Below are 21,752 nucleotides of genomic sequence, written 5' to 3' on the forward strand. Positions count from 1 at the left end.
GGTGTTATGGGTTATATTAGCAAATGAAACTGTATACTTTTTACACTTGATATGGATGCTATAAACAATTGTGGTACGTACACAAAATGCTTTGCTTTGGTGTTATGGGTTATATAATGATATGGAAAATGTCTATTTGTTTTCAACAGTGCTTAGATTACCAATGTACGAGAGTATCTTGTATACATGTATATCAAAAGCAATGGCATAGATGTTTAATATTTATTAATGCTCTGTGTTGTTACATTCACAGCCAAAATAAGGATGCTGGTGAAAACGAAGGTGTGAACACATTACAAGAACAAAACAATGTGAAGGAGGGTGCTGAGGTGGAGACAGATATAGACAAGGTATATGTGACCCCACAGGATGCCAGGGAATATATGAAAAAATTACTCAAAAATGAAGGTAAATTGACAATATTGATATTTTCATTTCTCATAGTTTCAGAAAAGTCTGATTTTTCAGTTACTACAGTGATAAACGCATGTATCATATCCCATCTAAATGATGCTATTGCCATGAGGTTGCATGCTGGGTAGCTGACTTTTTCTTTTTGTGCTAATGTCGTATTGACCGAATAATTGTAGCAGAAGAATGAAATTATTGATAAGAAATGTACCAATAAATCAGATGATATCGACTTTGTAATCATGATCTCATGAAATGAAGTTAATGTTCCGATGTACTTAATTCTTTACTTTCTTGCCTTTATGTTTTATTACATCATTACCAGTATTTTGACCTCCTTTGCTCCCAAATGACAGCTTACATATTTATTTTACATGCCTATACGTTCTTTTTCTCAATCATCAATTTTGTTCCAAAATAGTGACTGACTTGTCTATTTTCCAGGTTCCCTTCTCCATCATCTGTTTGGTTGTCTTGCTGCTGACGATAATGTAGAAAGACCTAAATCCATAGATGTATTCTTTTTAGAAGTACTTCCTGTACCACCTTCTAGATTTAGACCAGTAAGTAACTGTGAATATACAAGTATGGGTGTCTATCTTTTTATGTTCATTGTCATAAATCTTAGATGTCTGTGTGTCTGTGTGTGTGTGTGTGTGTGTGTCTGTCTGTCTGTCTGTCTGTCTGTCTGTCTGTCTGTCTGTCTGTCTGACTGACTGTCTCTGTCTGACTGTCTCAGTTTGTGTGTGTGTATGTCTGTCTGTCTGTCTGTCTGTCTGTCTGTCTGTCTGTCTGTCTGACTGACTGTCTCTGTCTGACTGTCTCAGTTTGTGTGTATGTCTGTTCATCTGTATCATTTATTGTGAATGTGTCTTTATCATGTATGTGTGTTTCTTTCAGTGTGAGTCTGTCAGCCTTTCTCTCAAACTGTATATGTATGTTAATATGTGTCTTTGTCTGTCTGTCTGTCTGCCTGTCTGTCTGTCTGTCTGTCTGTCTGTCTGTCTGTCTGTCTGTCTGTCTGTCTGTCTGTCTGTCTTATTATGAAGCTAAAAGACACACCAAATATTTTATGACATATTTTCATTCACTAGCCCTGTATGCATGGAAGTATCACATTTTGATATAGAAAGTACTCGTTAGGGATGACCTCACAATGTCGCACAAGCTCAATAAACGAACATCAATCGTTTAGGACAGAACCTCCTCTCCTAAGCGAACGTTCACAAGTGCGACATCGACATGTTTATATACGATGTACACCATGATGAAAACTGTAGCAGTCACACTATTACGATCAGTGCTAAGTAAACACATGATGGTAAACATGAAGTTTCAACCTTATGAACCTGTGTACTGAGATGATAGAAAACATCAAACTACTACCATAAGCCCAGCCCTGTATCTCAAATTTGAAGTAAATTTTTTTATCACCTTGTCAACATCTCAGTAGTAAATACAGATGCTTTTATCATTGAAGGCATGAAAGTTTTCGAAATTTGGTTAGAAGTGTGAAAATGAAATTCAGCAATCGTATTGACACCAGACCCCCCTTTCCCCTAAATGAACTTTGTCCGCTTGTTGAGCTTGTGTGACATTGTGCGATCATCTCTTATGAATCTATGAAAACATGTAATATGAAAGAAAGTTATAATAGAATGAATGTTTTCCTCTTGTCAGATATCAAAAATGAATGATCAACAATTTGAGAACCCACAGACAGCTAATCTGAGCAGTATATTAACAGACTGCGTTATGCTGAGACAAATTGTAGAAATCATGAAAAGAGAAGAAGGTGCACAAACTGAAGTTGATGGTAGTGCTGTGCAAGAAATTGACACTGTAAGTTATAACCAAATAGTACAACTTTTTGAAATACAGGTCAAATTTTGACAACATTAAGCTGTTTTAGAATCCAATATGGCTGCTGAATACTGTGTTAACTCTATGGGAATATAGAAGATTGTCAATCTGCTTGAAATAAAAAAAAGTTTTGTGTACATTTTTGTATGATATGGCGAAGTTGAGGAGCTTGCATGAACTTTGACCTTCTGGGAAAATTGCCCCTGAGGTGCATTTTATGTCAAAATCTTCTGATGTCTGTATGACCTTGAACTAGATTAGTTTGCCTGGCTTGAATATGAAACTAGAATATCTTTCTAACATTACAAAGTACTGCCATACTTTCTTTCTACTTTTAACAGAGTGTGTTGGCCCGAGTACCAGGGGAAAGTAATGTTGAAAAATTACATAACAGCTGGGTACATCTTCAAAGCCGAGTCAACTGCCTTGTTGATAGTGATTTAGATAAACTTAACAGCGACAAACATCCTGGAATTAGGCAGGTGAGTTGAGTGAATGTGCAAGAAAGAAAGTGTTACAGGAATCTAAAATTAAACTTTTTGGATGAATTGGTGATTCACCTGTTTATCTTTTCCTGGCACATACTTTTTTGATTTTGAGAAGATGGTCTAAATAAGAGACTCATTTGCATGTTTCTGGAAGGACCATGTTGATTTACTCAGCAATTCATGCAATTCTGTCCTATGTTTTAATATACTGTTTCCATCACATGTGCTTAGATGGAAGTAGTGCATTCTAATCTGTACATATTTGGTACACTTTGATAGATACTGGAGAAGAAAGATGGGTTATTTCGCAAACATATGATGGGAAAGAGAGTCAACTATGCAGCAAGGTCCGTGATATCACCAGATCCTAACATAGCAACAGATGAGATTGGAATCCCGGAAGTCATAGCAACCAGACTTACCTACCCACAAGCAGTGACTCCTTGGAATGTAGTAGAATTGAGACAAGCTGTCATGAATGGACCTAACATACACCCAGGGTAAGATCACGTTACTATGGACAACAAACTACATTGTATAGGCAAACTAAGATAGACACAAACTCAAACTATATATGTTCAACGTGATATGTTACACATGTAGGTGGTAGTGGTGCTTTTGTGGTGTGGATATTCATATAATCACCCAGTAATGAAGATAGTGCACAATGTGAAATGGAAGATCATCAAAGTCTATCAAATAAATGCTTGAGGAAAACTCATTAAAAAATGCAGCTCTACTGTCATTGTATTAGCTTATATCATATGTTGCATTGGTAAATTTATTAGTTGGCTTCTCACCACCGCCTCAAGGAAAGAAAGTAAGTACATATCAGGAACAATTCACGGTATCTACCAGTTGGCACATCAGCTCAGCTGGTTAGAGCACTCTGACTAGTGTTCAGGGGATGTGGGTTCAGTTCAAGGTATCTACCAGTTGGCACATTAGCTCAGCTGGTTAGAGCACTCTGACTAGTGTTTTCAGGGGATGTGGGTTCAATTCCTACATCTTTCCTCATTTGTGTGTCTGTCTTTGCTGATTGCTTGCTTTAGTAAATTTGATATATGCTAGCAATATGTGCACTAGTCTAGGTCATATAGGAACCAGATACTTTGTTTGGCGTTCTTATGCCATTGACAATAAAACTGGACTCACAAAATGTGAACTGGTGCATTGACATTCATATGATTCATTAATTGATAAGAAGATGTGAAGGATGTTATATTGAAGGACCATTGCTTATCATGAAGTCTTTGAATTATCTCATTTTTATTGCAATTGGTATGGTTTTGTTTTTCAAACTTTGCACAAAGATGACATCCTAGTTTGGGCATATGCATATCTCATTGCTTTTGTGACTGTATAGCTGAATGGTTGCCTTTTTTATTGCAACAGTCCACTTTTTGTGCAATATTTAAACCCCCCCCCCAAAAAAAAAAAACAAACAAACAAAAAAAAACCAAAAAACAAACAAACAAAAAAACCCTGTATAATATGGGAATTGAAGTGTCCAGACAGTCATATGTTGTCAATGCGCATCACTAACTCAATTAACTTTTCTTTCTTAGAGCATTAATGTTAGAGAACCAAGATGGCTCCAAGACAATGTTGAATGCTGGGAATAAAACCCAGAGAGAGGCTATCGCTAAGCAACTACTCACACCTCAGATTTCATCAGGAGTTAGTGGACCTAAAAAGGTTGGTCACAGCTATGAAACAAAATACTTTTTGAGAAGAAGTTTAAAATTTCTGCTACTAGCTTAATAGTCAAATGTTGCAACATAATTTTCAAAGAAATCAAGTGGAGATAGATCTAGACTAAATGTTGTGAATATAAATTTCAGCTGAGAAAAATGTTGATTAAAAATAAGATTACTAAAAGAACATTCAAACACAAAATTATTTTCAATTTTGATGTTTTTATTTATTTCTCCAGGTTCATCGACATGTTAAAAATGGTGATGTATTACTTATCAACAGACAACCTACCTTGCATAAACCTAGTATCATGGCACATAAGGTATATTGCATTTATTTCTTAAAGGGGAACGCATTTGCATTAACTTTGGGTTCTGGAGAGTCCTTTCATGGTTTTATATCATCTATGTAATGCACAAATCAGAGAAATGTCAAAAGTTGTCCCTCATTCAGGGATCTTTGCTGTGTGTCACATTGCATCATGGGAGTTTAGCAGAATGTTTATGCAATGGTTGAACAATGAATATTCATGATGTACTGAAGATAATAAGCTCTTAGGGAAATCTGTTATCTCTGATAACTAGAGTATGGTGTTTTGCACTATTGCAAATTTTACATATTTCTCTATTTCTCTGAATCTTTGTAGGCACGAATCTTGCGAGGTGAGAAGACACTGCGATTGCACTATGCAAATTGTAAATCTTACAATGCAGATTTTGATGGTGATGAGATGAATGTACATCTACCACAGAATGAAGTTGCTAGAGCCGAAGCCTATAACATCAGTAAGTGCTGTCAAACTAGCTTTGCCCCCCCCTCAAATTTATGACTGTGGTAACCCTCAAATCAAATAATCAAAATGTTCTCATGTGATACTGATAATGGTGGAGACAACATCTGCAGAAAATAAAGGCATTTTTGTAAACTTTGGGTTCTGGAGAGCCATTTTATCATTTCACATTGTACAAATTTTTCACATGATTACTGAGAAAGGCCAAGTTGAGATTTGTTCCTCAATCATTGTTGAGTGGAAGTCTTCGCCATGGCCACCAATTGTCTCATGGAAGTCAGCAGACATGCATATGTAATATCAAAGCATTTTCATGATAATGTTTTATCTTGAAGGTAATGAACATTTATTAGCATTCATCGGATACTAATATGTGTCTGTGGCAAGGATTCCACTGACCAATGAATTAGGAACCAGTTTCAACTCAATGTTTCTTGGCCATCATACCTAATGTGTGTGATGTAAGATCATGAAATGACTCTCCAGTTTTACAGTTTGCGACATGATAGCAAATGTGCAACATAGCCCTGTCATGTAGTCACAAATACTTGATGTAAATCTGTAGAATCACATGGTGTGTCTTTGTATTTATATGTCTGTGTTAAAAATCACAAAGAACACTTCCAAATACTAAAAAAAAGAAAATAAGAAGAAATAAAGGGACTGTACAAAAGCTATCATTTCAGCAGAACATCTTCACATTTGTAAATTATTTGTTTTTCAGTGACAACCACAAATCAATACCTTGTACCTAAAGACAGCACCCCATTGAGCGGATTGATACAGGATCACATGGTGTCAGGGGTCAGACTTACCATGAGAGGGCGCTTCTTTAACAGGTCAGTCAGGAATTAAATAGACTTTGCAAAAAAAATTAGAAACACTGTAATTTCGTAATTTCATAGTATTTTGTAACTGTGCAATGATTTGCAATTGTATTCAAGGCCTACTCGATCTATATAAATAGGGGTTGGATTAAGATGACACTCATTATGTTAGATGACTTTGACTAGATGATGTGCTACACTCACACAGCTCATAGATCACCAATGAAATGGTTGCAGATTTTTTATCTCTTAATGTTGGACTACGGTATTGTGAATATACAGGAAAGAAATCTGTCACTGTATTTTTCAAAACGGTTGTGTTTTGGGGACAGTAGTCATGAAAATGTTGGCTTGATACATGTTGGGAAGTGTCGAGACACTGACCAGGGATTGAAAATTAGCCCTTCAAGTGTTTAGCGACTACAAACATGAAAAGTTAGATTCTTAGATAGGCTCCACACCAGACTTTTACTCATCATCAGACCTTCAAAGTTGAGAAACTTCTTTGACTGAGTTCCTATAAATGACTGTCAAATTGCAATGACTTGTGTACCTGGCAATATGAACCAATTCAATATAATAGATGCCAGAGCATGGTACATGAAGTTAGAAATGTCATGTAAAAAAACATAGATCTGTCGGGTAGATTTTCTTGTTGGTATAGTCAACTCTTCTTTTCTCTGTGTTGTGTATCTTAGGAAAGACTATCAGCATTTAGTTTACAGTGCTTTAACTGACAAGAGTGGTCCAGTCTACCTTCTTCCGCCAGCAATCCTAAAACCATGCAAACTGTGGTCTGGAAAACAAGTGTTGTCCACAGTACTTCTCAATGTTATCCCAGAAAACAAAGAACCGCTGAACTATAAAGGCAGAACTAAGATATCAGGCAAGGTAAGGATGGATGAAAGTCAGAGAAGGGAAATTCAGTAAATTTTGAAAAAAAAATGAACCAGAATGTTTAGTTGAAACTTGTTTCCAGTACATGTACTAAAAATGAAATATGAAGTTTTACATGGCTGTCTCCGTGTTTGTCTTAAAGGCCAAGTTTGGAAAATGCAAAATGCAAAATGTAGATATCAGGTTTTTGTTGACTTTCCCCCAAAGTTGGTTAAGTTTTTGCCACAGTTGTGCTGATCCTGGTTCCACTTGTACAAAGTTGACAAATCCACGTAACGTTGCACCAAAGTACTTACAGTTAACTTGTAGTTGCACACTAAGTCATGTATTTGATATTTTATAGAATTGGCAAGCCTGTAAGCCAAGACTGTACATTGCTGGTGGTACACCATTGGAGGGAGATGAGATGTCAGAAAGTGAGGTCATTGTGAGGCATGGTGAACTTTTATGTGGTGTTTTAGACAAAGCACATTATGGTCCAACACCATATGGATTAGTCCATTGTTGTTATGAGGTAAGTCAAGTTGTGAGGTTGCTGTGAGACATGGAGAACTGTTATGTGGTGTTCTAGACAGCACACTACGGAACACTGGAACACCATATAGATTAGTCTATTGTTGTTTTGAGGTAAGTCATATGAGGGTGTTCTGAAACTAGAAGAGCTTATGTGAAATTTGAGATAAAAACACTACGGACCAACACTGTATGGACTAATCTATTCTTGTTATGAGGTAAGTCAGGATGTGAGTTTTTATGTACTACTAGATTTTTTGACAAACATGTGATATCAGATTTGTATTTTTTACAATCCCTAATAAGTCTAGATATAAGAAATTAGTGTGGACTCATAATGATGACATATAAAGTTACATTTGTAACTGACCAATCTTTTATTTGACAATTGTCATTCTATTTATTGTAAATCTTGACAAATTGACTACTGATGCCAACATTGGTAGTCTAGATATGAAATTTTTATTCTGTAATGATTATGGTTGTAGATTCATAATCTCTATCTCTGTGCTGTTTTGAGTGACAGCTAACCTATATATTCAGAGAGCTAACCTTTATTCAAACGGAAACTAAACCTATTAAAAGTCGGCAATTTTGTATCCTGGATGACTCTGCTGTGGCTTAGACCTGCCGACCTGTATTTTCAGACAGCTTACCATATTCGTGTTGCTTGTAAAATCATGACTTTTTCTGTTATACCGCTTTCAGTTATATGATGGTAAAGTATCAGGACGTTTGCTGACTTGTCTTGCTAGACTCTTTACAACGTTTCTGCAAAGTATTGCTGGTTTTACACTGGGTGTGGAGGATATATTGGTCAAAGATAAGGTAATTAAAGAAATTCATCTGTGGATAACACTGGTATTGCTAAACATTGTATACACACCAAATAAAATTTCACTCTGGAAAAGGTCCTTTGCAGACCGTGACATTCCTGTGGTACAGGGCTGTGTCAGTGAAAATGGCACAGGACTGTAACAAAGCTGAAGCCACAGGTCTGTCAACAGAGGTGTGGATACCCCACTGTTTCAGTACAAGTATATATTGCTATGGGCACACTGCTGATACATTGATGTGTATACAGGCATGTTACAGGGCTAGGCATGTTACAGAGCTGTCTTTTCTATATGTGACATTACCTTTGTGTACATGACTATACATGGCTGTGTTCACAGGTCTGATTTTATCATAATGTCATGTGTTTGTACGTGCACTTTAAAAACTAATATAACCAGTTTGTGAGATATTCTTTGAAATTTCACACCATATACATGGTTTTACCACCAAATCTGTTACAGGTGTTTGTATACAGTCCTGACATCTGACCAAATTTATGGATCCTGTAACAGAACTTGTACAGAAACTTATGCCATGCAAGAGCCAACTTGAACAAAAAAATATGGAATATATATACTCTGGTCGTTCTACATCACGACAACACATGTCTATGTCATGACAACCTGTGTCTACATTACTGGTTCTGGTGTGTTTGAAATATGAGTCAAAACATTCAAAATTGCCATTACTTTCCTCGATTTACTTGATATTACTGGCGCTAGTATAATTATGTTACTCTCCAATATATTTCTTCATTCAGCCAGACAATACTCGTTACCTAAGGGTTGTTACTACGAGTTGCTAGACGAGTAGTGACAAAGGCCCCTTAGGTCACTCATATTTTACTGGGCTGAACAAAGGAATATTTTGGGAAACATCTAATTGACATTTGATATGGATAATATTCTCCCTCTTACAATTATTTACTGTGTAGGCTGACAAGAAGAGAAGGAAAGCACTCAAGAAAGCTGCAGTCTGTGGTAACGATATAGCAGCCAAGGCACTGCGTCTTGAAGATGCCACCGACACAGCCATCTTACTAGAAAAATTAGAGAATGCACACCGAAGCCGAGACGGCAACGACATGAAGGAAATTGATTTATGTATGAAAAGTAAAACAGATGAAGTCACTAATACAGTCAATAAAATATGTATGCCAGATGGGTTGCATAAGAAATTTCCAGAAAATTGTCTACAGTTGATGGTGCAGTCAGGTGCCAAAGGGTCACAGGTTAGATTAATTCTCAAAATTTGTTACAGCACTGCTTTTCAGTAGTTCATGTATTTCATTTTATTTGTGCAAAAATGGAATGGTTGTACTATGAAAACCACATGATACATGACATACTGTGTGTATTTGTGTTGTTTTCTGCAAATCCTTGTTGTCCACTGTGTGATAATATATTTGACTTTTGAGTATGTTTGTTTATATTTTGTTCTCTTTTTTGTGCCAGGTAAACTGTATGCAAATTTCATGTCTGCTGGGTCAAATTGAACTGGAAGGTCGTCGACCTCCAGTGATGGTCAGTGGTCGATCTTTACCATCATTTCTACCATACGACACCTCACCAAGGGCGGGAGGCTTTGTGGATGGACGTTTCCTTACTGGTATCCGACCACAGGAATATTTCTTCCATTGTATGGCAGGCAGAGAGGTATTACTCTATCAGATATTTAGTCTAGTTTGCATCACACATACTTAGAGAGAATAAGTTTATGAGATCAAGATAAATACAAGGGACTGCTTCTTGTTGACAGTTAGTTCTTGTTATGTGAACTCAATTTGCTATCATCAATGTCTCTATCATTCACATCTCACACTTTCAGGTGTTGATAACTCTGTCACATTAAACTAAAACCAACATAGTACAATCTAATCTAATCTAATCTAATCTAATCTAATCTAATCTATGATTCTTATATAGTGCATTATATAAAAATATCTATTAGTAAATGCTCTTTACAAAGCACTGTAAAAATCCTGAGTATAAAATTGGACAGAAGTCATTTTGTGAACATATAGGTCTTATGAAGTTGTGGTCTGAAGGCAAGATGGCAGAGCATTCCGCAAGTGTGAAGTACAAATTCAGATTGTCCTAGTATCACTGTACTAAAAAGTATTACTGAGTGGTTCAAATGACTTTCACTCCTTGAGTTTCTGTGTAGAGCATGGCTGGTGCTATACTTCACAATAACTCAAAGTGCCTCATCTGAAACACGGAACTTAATATCTAAATATGTTTTCCTTTATTTTTTCAGGGTCTGGTCGATACTGCAGTAAAAACCAGTAGAAGTGGTTACTTACAGAGGTGTTTGATTAAGCATTTAGAAGGACTTGTCATAGGTTATGATTTAACAGTGAGTAGTGTCTCTAATATGAAATAGACCTGTTGTGTCTACCCATACAGTTCCATGTATAGACCTGTTGTGTGTCTACCCATACAATGCCATGCATAGACCTGTTGTGAGTCTACCCATACAGTTCCATGTATACACCTGTTGTGTGTCTACCCATACAATGCCATGTATAGACCTGTTGTGTGTCTACCCATACAATGCCATGTATAGAACTGTTGCCAGTTACAATATCCATTCCATGTCTCCCCATAAATCACCATGTATTCTGTACACACAGAGTTTGCCTGTGCTACTCAGGGGATGGTTGTCACCTGACCATTCCTTGGGCTTACCAGTAAAATCCTTCTCCTTCATTGATGGCATTCAGTCTTTTCTCTGTGAAATCACTCACAATTAAAGCAGTCAACATGTCTTTCCAACATTTCACGATGACAATGTTATTTGTTACAAACTTAGGTGAGAGACAGTGATAGCAGTATCGTACAATTTCAATACGGCGAAGACTGTCTGGATATCTTGAAGACACCATTCCTACGAGAACAACAGTTTCCGTTCATGATAGCCAATCACAGCTCTATTCTTGATGACAAACACTTGGAAAAGATCACACAGAAAATGGACACTCAGAAAGCAAAAGAAGCAAAACATAAGGTAGATTCACTCAATAATTTATACCCATGCAGATCAATTATTTTTTGTATAGTATACTCTCTCTCTAAGGCCTAAAAAATATTGTTTGTTCCAGTTACCCGACCCCACCTAGTTTTTCACTGCCGACCCTAAACTTTTTTTACACGTTCAAGAGAAAATGATAAAATCACCAAAATTGTGAAGTCTTGCAAGAAATAGTGGATGTGAAAACTGACATCAACTTAAAAGGACAATATAAAACTGTTCTGCCAATCTGTAATGGCTGTACATCTGATGAGAAGAAACCAATAACACAAAGACCATATGGAAAACAACGGAAAACATAACTACCTGAAATAGACACTCACATATGAAAATACATATGTAAAAAATTAAAATTAAAACTACATACCCCACCTATTCTAAAATTGAGTGTAATCGGAAGCACACAATTTTTTTTGTTAGTCCTAATGTTGCCCTAGAAATGACATTTTGTTTTGACACAAATGTTTACTTCTGTGCATAGTTTTTCTATTGAACACATATTACATTGTATTCTCTGATTTGTGACATTATTGGAGAGATAATGTCTGCCAGGAGTAGTATTTTAATTTTTGTTTTGTTTTACATTGTTTAGGTCCAAAAATGGAGGAAAAAGAACCAAGATAGAGAAGGAAAGAAGACATTGAATCCATTCATTTATTTCTCCAACAAGAAGATTGACAAAGTCTTGTCTGAATTAAGAGAAAGAGAAACAGAGACAGAAGAAAAAGATTTGGACCTAAAAGTCAAAAACAAACTTGTAGAAATGTGGAGGAATTTGGGTGACAAAAACAAGTAAGAATTTTAGTCAAAAATAAAATAGAGTCAACAATTATACCAGAAAGTAATTAATTTTCAAAATTTATGTTGATGCATGTTTCACCAGCACCATGAAAGATGTGATGCTGTAACCTTTGTTATTATCTCTCTTAAATCTGCACTAGCTGTGACTGGGGTTTTATATTTTTTTATTAGACTACTAGCAATATATTCACTACAATTTGTTAAATACAATAATTAGACAATGTCAATTAGAGGTCTATTTTATTTATAAGTAGTATAATAGTAAATAAAACGTTGGAATTGTGTTTCAGTGGGGTACTGATTTTTGGGTGTGGACCCACAAATCAACTTGCACCATACTATGCATATATTGCTGCACAAAAATGTTTACCCACAGGTGATTCAATACTGATCAAGATGTATGATATTATGATTAAGTCATTAATGAAAGCAGGCCCATTGGCTCCTGGCCTGTTGCCCCCTCAGTTGAATCGAAAAGTACTTTTAGAAACTTTAAGTTTGGTTTTACTTGATTCAGTTCTTGATTCTTACATATCTGTTGATGGTGAATTCAAAGAAACATTCCATCAAATCAGTTATGTTGAGAATAGATTGTTATATTGTCATGAATGGCGACATATCAGCAAAACTAAAGCAGTTGTATTGGTTCAAGAAATAGACTCAGTCCAACTACGACAATTGAAGTTAAAAGAAGTGGGTGGGAGTACATCTAAATGTTGGCAAAGTGTCTCGACCAGTCACTATAATCTTCTGATGATCTTTATTAAAATCGACGTTTCGGCAACGCAACAGTTGCCGCCTTCAGGGTAAAACTTGGACGTATTCCATAGATGATATATACAGTTTCGAAAATGTTACAGGTGCAGCTATAAGACTCATGCATGCACATTGGCATAAGCCACTGTCTGCTTTGCAACAATGCTACCTCACATACACTCCTACCTTAATAGTCTGTGGTTTACTCTGGGCTGATCTTTGGGTAATTTTGCCTTTTATAGACATTGCCTGTATGTACAAGCCAGTGAGAGTGCTTGTTTCATGAAACCTATTGAATACAAGGATTAAAGGTATCTCCGTAATGTAGCATTTAAGATCAAATATGCAGTTAGGGGTGATTAAGTAGACTCCCTGTATTAACATCAACCAGTGTGGTTTCAGACATTTTGAAATACAGAGATATGTTTGTATCAGCTCGAACAAATGACATTGACAGCCTTTTGTACCCACACTGTAGTTTCATATTTATGGAGATTTCAACGTCAACATTGTCCAGAATGCTGTTAAAAACCACAACATATCAAACAATGTCTCACTGTTTTTGCTCAAAATGCCTTCCCAAAATGTCTGATGTAGCCTTGATATGATTTTTCCAATTTTATAGGTATGCCAAACACTGTACAAGATGTCCAGATCCAGCACTCACCCAACTACAACCTGATTTATACTTTGGAAGTACATCTGAAAATTTCACCAAGATGACAGAGTCTTACATAACCAGAAATCCACAAGGTTTACTCTGTGATAAGGAAGACCCTTCAAGTACAAAACTATCTGGTGAAAGATTTCAAACTCTGATGAATATGAAGTACCTAACCTCGTTAGGGGAGCCAGGAGAAGCTGTTGGACTGCTGGCAGCACAGGTAATATGCAACAAATTTCACAATACCGTTCAGCTTTTCTGTTTTGATACAACCACGCAGAAACCAATAAGAAACTGGAATGCTACACTTCAAGATAGCAAGATTGAATGAATACAGTTCTTGCTACATTTTGTCTAAATGAAATGAACTATATATGCTACCGTACAGACATCAAATAAACACTGCAAAGGACTTTTATATGCCCTACCTCCTTCGTCTGGTGTTTGAGATGAAGAGAAAAACATTGGTGCCCGAATGCCTGCATGGTTTCTTTCATCTAAACTAAATGTAGCAAAAAATGCAACCGTGCTATTGAAGTGTGGCATATGCAGTTTCTTGTTGGTTTCTGCATTGTTGTATCAAACAGAAAAGCTGAATGGTGTTGTGAATTGACTGTACAATGGAATGCTGGTTGTCTGAAAACACAAAATTTGAATTTGGAATCCTCCTTATCGTGACGACATTCCAGGATATTGAATACCTATTTGTTATCATTGTGTACCAAAATTGTGTTGGTAAAGATGTCTTTTTGTTTGAAATAATAGAGAAAATGCTGTGAATATTACTGGGAATGCATGACTATTAGCAGATAAAAGTCAGAAAACTAATCACTTGATACTACATTGGCAAAGCGAGTATCAGTTTTGCCGAGGTTGACACAAATCAAACTTTTGTACTAGTAGCCCATCAACGTTGTGGCTTCGCTTCTCTCTTAGTTATCCTCTCGTCCTAGCGTTAGCATCAACCATTTATGAAAGTTTGAAAATATCCCCTGAAACTGATTGAATGCAATGTGGAGTGATAACAGTATGTCAGACTATACGGTTATTCTAATGAGGTCATTATGTAAATGAACACTCAAACTGATTGGTCACAATATGGAGTGATAACACTGTCAGACTACTAGTATAGGATCATTCAAATGAAGTCATTATGTAAATGAGCACTCAAACTGATTGGTCACAGTATGGAGTGATAACACTCAGACTACTAGTATAGGATCATTCAAATGAAGTCATTATGTAAATGAGCACTCAAACTGATTTGTCACAATGTGGAGTGATAACGCTGTCAGACTACTAGTATATGATTATTCAAATGAAGTCATTATGTAAATGAGCACTCAATCTAATTTGTCACAATGGGGAGTGATAACACTATGTCACTATATGATTATTCAAATGAAGTCATTAACATACAGGCTAATATTATGTAAATTTGTTTATGTAAATAGGTTTTGACTAATGGCCAGTTTGGATGTGACTAATTTGGCACTGACAGTAGGACAAGCAGCTAGTGGAGAGCAATGTGGAGTTACATAACATAGACTGGCTAACTATGTACATATAGAATAATTTATGCCTATGCCCCAAATTGCATTTGTACATATGTATGAACAATAACTTAGGATACAATATCAATAAACAGAAAATAGTCAAAGACATCCCTATTTATGTTAAAATTTATTGGAATCTAATTATAAGAAACTTACTGTGAATTTGCAGTTTTATAGATTTGATGCGTTTTTACTGTCGTCTGTTTACAGTCTATTGGTGAACCTAGTACACAGATGACGCTCAATACTTTCCACTTTGCTGGTAGAGGTGAAATGAATGTAACACTTGGTATCCCAAGACTTAGGTAAGTATTATCCAGGTTTGAAAAATCATCATTCTTATTTTCATCCAAACAGTCTCAACTGTGTCATTGAATAGTAAGTATGCACACAGTTGCATATTTATAGATCATTTTGGTTGAAATAAGAAAAAGGATGCTTTCAAAACTCATACAAAAGATCATAATTGGTATGCAGATAAGGGTATTGTCAGTGTGTGTGTAAAATGGAATTCCATTGTGTATAACCTGTAATAAAATGTTGCCTGGCTTGACAAAATCTTACTAACTCTGCTACATTTTCGAGCTCAGCAAAAATCTTATCAACAGTGCTACATTTTATCATCTGACTCAACAAAAATTGTACCAAGAGAGGTACATTTTATTAGTGCGGGGTCATATGGCAGATTTTTGGGTTTCGTGTGAAATTCATGTTAATTTTTGCCAACATATATCATTGTGTTCCCCATCATCTGAGCAATTAAAAAATATATGTTGGCAATTTTTATTTCAATATTAAGGGTAATTTTTGCAGCAATTTCATAAATGATGTAAAATCATGGTTTTTCTGTATATTGATGGCAAATTAAAATATGTGAACTGTACGATTGCTTTATATCTGTATAAATGTACTTATGGGCATCCTGTAGACGATAAACTTGTAATATTTATTTGCATATCATATGCATATTATGTATGATGCTTCAGGTTTATTTGATTTCCTGTATTGTTTCATGTTGCTGATTGCTATTCTTTTAAAAATGTATGCCAACCATGAATTATTTCAGTTACTATGAATACTCTGGTTGGTTTAGGGAGCCTTCAGTATTTACAGGGGGGAGGAAATCACACATGGTCTGTTAAGAAAAACATTACCCTCCCCCCATTCTCCATTCGTAAAAAGTGACCCTCCCCTTTGTCCCATTGTGTAAAACATGACCCTCCCCATGACAACTGCATATACTGATCGTTAATCAATATTCCCATTATATGTATACATACAACGTAAATGATTTTGACTCTGTATTGAAAGCAATATTTGGATATACTACTATTGCAGGAGTTATATAGAAACGCCTGTGATCAGAATGGAAAAAAGTCTACTTCTTATCACTATCAAACTGACAAACATTGATACAAAAACAACATCGGGCCCCTCTGATGTAGGTTCATGCACATACATGTACTTATCTGTGGTTCACACGACTCTTTTATCAGTTTGTCTGTGTCTGTGAAAGTTTGTCATGTTGTAACATAACATTCGAGTGTAAGCTTATATAATGCAACGTAATAGTCTGTCTGGTCCTAAAAATAAACTTTCAGTGTATAGATTATATGTTGAGTTTTGGGCGAAAAATCGCCAACACACATGACAATACATCAAAACATATACTAGTACACGACATGCAAGTTGTCTGCAATGAATAATCACAACAGATGTGATCGTGGAGTTTGTATTATAGCAATTCCGCTTGTGTACAGTCCTTTTCGAAATCTCTTGAACGGATTTTGAAATCTACACAACAGAAGTCGCTTTTTATGAAGTGTACATACACACATTAATATATTCCTTTTCAGATCTGGCATCTGGTTTAATACGCATCTACACATGTAGTATTGAATCATTGACAGGTACATAGAGTCCAAGTTTAGGTCTACACAAAATTTGAAATTTTACCTCTCAATATTAGCATACAAGTTACATAAATTGGACCTCTTGCAAATATTAGATAGAAAAGAAACATCACTCAGTAAAATACCTTTAGAAACCTTCAGAATGTTTCACCCCCACTTGAGATACTTTCTAGAGCAATGGAAAAAGTCAATATGGCAGCTACTTTAGAACGTTTTTAGCACAACTGAACTTGTTCAGTAGTGCTATAGGGATCGCCCGGCGTCTGTCTGTCTGTCTGTGTGTGTGTGTGTGTGTGTGGATGTGTGTGTGTGTGTGTGTAAACAACTTAAAGTCAAAAACCGCTGAACCGATTGCCACGATATTTGGTGGGTCCATTACTTTGGGTGTCTAGTTGGGAAATTGTTCAAATCAAAATGATCGCATCACAGGTGTGTGATTTGGGTCAAAAAATGTGATTTTTGGTAAAAAAACTTAAACTCAGAAACTACTGGGCAGATTGGTGCGAAATTTGGTGGGAACATTCTTAAGGGGGTGTAAAGTAAGATTTGTTCATGACGGGATGATTCCATCAGTGATATGCAAATTAGGGCTAAAAATGTGTCTTTTTGGTTAAAAATCTATAATTCTAAAACTACTGAGCAGATTGGGCTGAAATTTAATGGGAATGTATCTAGGGATGTATGGACGAAGAAATATTAAGCATACCATGATTCCATGAGTGATATGCAAATTAGGTGTAAAAATGTTCATTTTTGGTCAAAAACTTATATCTCAAAAAGTACTTGGTCAATTAGTCTGAAACTTGGTGAGATGTTTCTGAAACTGTTATTCTGCAGATTTTCTTAAAAACATTTTGACAAAATTGGCCCTAGCGACCATGACCACGCCCTTTAGTAACAACCAAATGGCAGTATATTTTGGTCAAATAACAACATCATCTGGTAAGCAAGTGAGTAAACATTTAAAAAATGTATGCAAATACCCTAGCAACCATGACCACGCCCATAGCAACAGCCAAACGGTCGTGTATTTCACAAAGATAACAACAGGGTTTAATAGATAATTGAATAAACATCCAAAAAATGTATGTAAATTTGCATAGCAACAAGACCACGCCCATAACAACAGCCAAATAATCACGTATATTGCAAAGATAACAACAGGAATAGAAAGACAGATGAATAAACATTCAAAAAATATATGCAAATACCCTAGTAACCATGACCACGCCCATAGCAACAGCCAAACGGTGGTGTATTTCACAAAGATAACAACAGGGTTTAATAGACAATTGAATAAACATTCAAAAAATGTATGTAAATTTTCCTAGCAACAAGACCACGCCCATAGCAACAGCCAAATGATCACGTATATTGCAAAGACAATATCAGGAATTCATACAAAAGTGAACAAAACCATACACAAATGTATGCAAATATATCTAACAACATGACCACGCCCATAGCAACAGCCAAATGATAGCATTTATCGTAAAGATAGCAACATGGTTGGATAGGCAACTGGATAGTTATTCAGCAAATAAACACCTATTGTTAGCATAGACTAGCATATGAATAAACATTTTTAAAAACTACAGTTGTGCTACAACGCCATTGGCGGTATTTTTGTTATTTGTTCTGTATGCAGTTCTCCCTCGGCCCTCTATGTTCTGTAGAAATATCATGTTAAAAAGTAAATGTATCGTTGTTAAAGGCATTTCATGAGTGTTCATCAATTTCCCACTTTGCAATGGTGTCAAAAGTCTTCAGATACTGAATTTATCATCTTTATTTTATACTACATTGTCCTTTATCCTGTTTTATTTTAGAATTTCGATGAAATAACGTAATCAAATGTAACAGCGGAGAACACGTCTATTCATGTTGTTCCTTGAACATGTTGAATTGACATGTAACTCCAACCAAATAGCTATACTAGTAGAAACGTAGACAATGCATACGACACAATGGCATGAGTGAGAGTCTAGACAGTAGTTTTGAATAAAAATAATTGGGTCTATTCACTCGGAGACATAACTTTGTATAGTAACCATTCAATTGATGCTATGCTATTGATCAAATATATGTTTATATCAGATGTAAACTGAATGTCTTCAATAAAGGCAAAAGTTTAGATTGCTGTTCCTTCACGCCTTGTCGACGGAAAAATTCTGCGCTACCAGACATGATATTGCATATCCATTAGTTACTACATCAATAAATAAAACATAGCTTTGGAACTTATTGTTCATATCCTCTTCTGTAAAAGTTGAGTTTGGTGTATTTTTAACCCGCTGTAACTTTCACTAGGGTCCACCATTTTAGTTCACAGTACGAAAAGTCATATTTGACCATGTCTTTCCACTGGGGTAAATCTTTAGCAGAGGATGTGTAAATGTGTTGAGTATGAGACGAAGTGACACCTTTGACTTAATTCACCCCCGGTGACTTCTCCCCTGAGGGGCTGTGAACAGTCAAAAGTGTCACTTTGTCTCATACTACCCCTTGACAGAGATGGTAGTTAGGTTGGTCACAGGTATGGTACAGGTTGGGTACAGGTGGGTAAATTTGACTTTTCATATAGTAAATCTCGTATAGTAAACAGGTCTACTCAAGTAGTTGTTTTGTCAACTATTTTTGTCCTTGTTACCACGTCTACTCAAATAAAACCTACCTAAGAGTAACCATTCCTTCTCATTCAGGCTACCAGCCTACCATCCACAGACACCACCACACGATCTAGGTTAGTGTAATCTGTTCACCTTATGAGATTCGCCAAGTTTTTATTACAAAAGGGCGATGGATATATTCACTTGTTCCAAAGATGCTAGACTGTAATTTGCTAGTTAAATTTCAGTAATTGTATGTGTATTAATGTTATACAGCTTGATGTAGTTTTAGTGGAGATTCGACTAACCCTGGGCTTCGCATCACCGTTTCATAGCTGACCCCCACAGGCTACCTGCTCCGAATATATGCATGAACCGTTATTGTTTCGATACTGAGAGGTATGACATGCAAAAATATACATGTACTAGTATACAATGATATTGTAAGTAATATATCTATTGAGATCAGAAGTGCATATTTTTAATCAGCTCACACATCCATATAACATCAGAGGATGAGTGCATTCTTAAGCTCTAGCGTAATTACTGAAAATCACTAATTATGCAAATAACTCATTAAAATTACAAGCTATACAGTATTATCAAACTTTATGACACATGCACTTTGTTATCATTAATGTATGTACTAAATTACATTGAATTTAAAGCGTGCATTCTTAAGATATAGGCTCATTACTGCAAAACTATTAATTATGTAAATAACTCAATAATATTGCAAAGGATAACAATAGGGTTGGATAGGTAACTGGATAAACATTCTGCTAATGAACACCTATACATAGCATGGATCAGTGTGTGGATAATCATTTTTAAAAAACTACAGTTGTGCTACAATGCCATTGGTGCTATTTTTATTTATAGATTTGGAAAATACAAATTTAAGATACACACACCTCATTAAATTTATACAATGTTTCATTTTCTAAAGTTCCATACATACCGGTTTTCAAACAGTCATAGATTTGTATAAGAAGTCACTTGGTAGACTGAAGTTCATTTGTAGAAACTAATATAGTAAATATACAGCCTGGTGTCACAATTGAATGACCAAGATTTTGACTTTACACATGTGTAAATAATGTATACACAACTTTAGTTGTAGTACAACTCCACAGTGTATGTATTAACTTATAAAGCGTTTATACGAATGCCTAACCATTCATGTTGTTATCTTTGAATTGTATACCTACACCCTTACTTAGTTGTTGTTGTGGACACGGTCTTGTTGCTAGGCATCTCTGTGTTAAGATTTGAATGTTCATCCAGTTGCCTATATATATCCATCCCAATTGTTATTTTTCACATATACACAATTTTACTGTTGCTATTGGCATGGTCTTATTACTAGACACATGTGTATACCCTTTTAAAATGTTTATCCACTTGCCTAACCATCCCTGTTGTTATCTTTGAAATATATATCCTCATTTGGAAGTTGCTATGGGTGTGGTCTTGTTGCTAGGGCCAGGCATATGTAACATTGTCCATTTATGTATGTTTATCCACACATGGCCTTTAATTCTATGTTTGTCATTGTAAAATCTTTAAAAAGATTGGTCTGTGAGTCTGTTAAAAAATTAAAATAAAAAGTTTTAAAATTAGTAAGTTTATGAGTTATTGTCGGTGATACTTTCAATTCATAATCATATTTTAACATTCTGAATGAAGGAACATTTAAACTGTTTGTTTTATTGAATTTGCCCAAATTTCAGCGATAAACAATAATTTTCATTCACTCATGGTTTCCCTAACCCTGCCATAGAGAGCGTCGAGTTAATTTTTTTTCATCTAATTGAAGACATTTAGGTCGTTTGGGTCATGAGAAACAGAATTGAGGCTGCCCTTATATATACCTACCAATTACTGTTATCTTTACAATATACATGTTCTGACTGTTCCTATGGACATGGTCTTGTTGATAGGCATATTTCATACATGTTTTGATATTTTTTTGGCCTGACTAACCAAAAATGTTGTTACCTTTGCAAAATATACTGGCATTGTTGGCTGTTGCTAAGGCCATATAAGTTGACTATAATCACATGGATTCATGGCTTTTCATTGCCTAACCAATG

The 21,752-nt window shown here is 35.7% G+C and overlaps 1 protein-coding gene across 1 annotated transcript in view; it reads left to right on the forward strand.

Moving 5' to 3' along the window:
• Window positions 1–21,752, forward strand: part of LOC144436138 (DNA-directed RNA polymerase I subunit RPA1-like) — a 43,798-nt gene that overhangs the window by 5,608 nt on the left and 16,438 nt on the right. Inside the window, 19 exon segments of the mRNA XM_078124839.1 lie at window positions 264–408; window positions 856–974; window positions 2,092–2,253; window positions 2,616–2,756; window positions 3,042–3,262; window positions 4,331–4,460; window positions 4,699–4,782; window positions 5,107–5,245; window positions 5,975–6,089; window positions 6,776–6,968; window positions 7,318–7,488; window positions 8,196–8,315; window positions 9,259–9,555; window positions 9,779–9,979; window positions 10,584–10,682; window positions 11,139–11,333; window positions 11,950–12,149; window positions 13,540–13,798; window positions 15,345–15,439. Of these exon segments, the coding sequence (XP_077980965.1) occupies window positions 264–408; window positions 856–974; window positions 2,092–2,253; window positions 2,616–2,756; window positions 3,042–3,262; window positions 4,331–4,460; window positions 4,699–4,782; window positions 5,107–5,245; window positions 5,975–6,089; window positions 6,776–6,968; window positions 7,318–7,488; window positions 8,196–8,315; window positions 9,259–9,555; window positions 9,779–9,979; window positions 10,584–10,682; window positions 11,139–11,333; window positions 11,950–12,149; window positions 13,540–13,798; window positions 15,345–15,439 (3,086 nt within the window).

The sequence above is a fragment of the Glandiceps talaboti genome, chromosome 6 (assembly GCF_964340395.1).
Source record: "Glandiceps talaboti chromosome 6, keGlaTala1.1, whole genome shotgun sequence".
Taxonomy (NCBI): domain Eukaryota; kingdom Metazoa; phylum Hemichordata; class Enteropneusta; family Spengelidae; genus Glandiceps; species Glandiceps talaboti.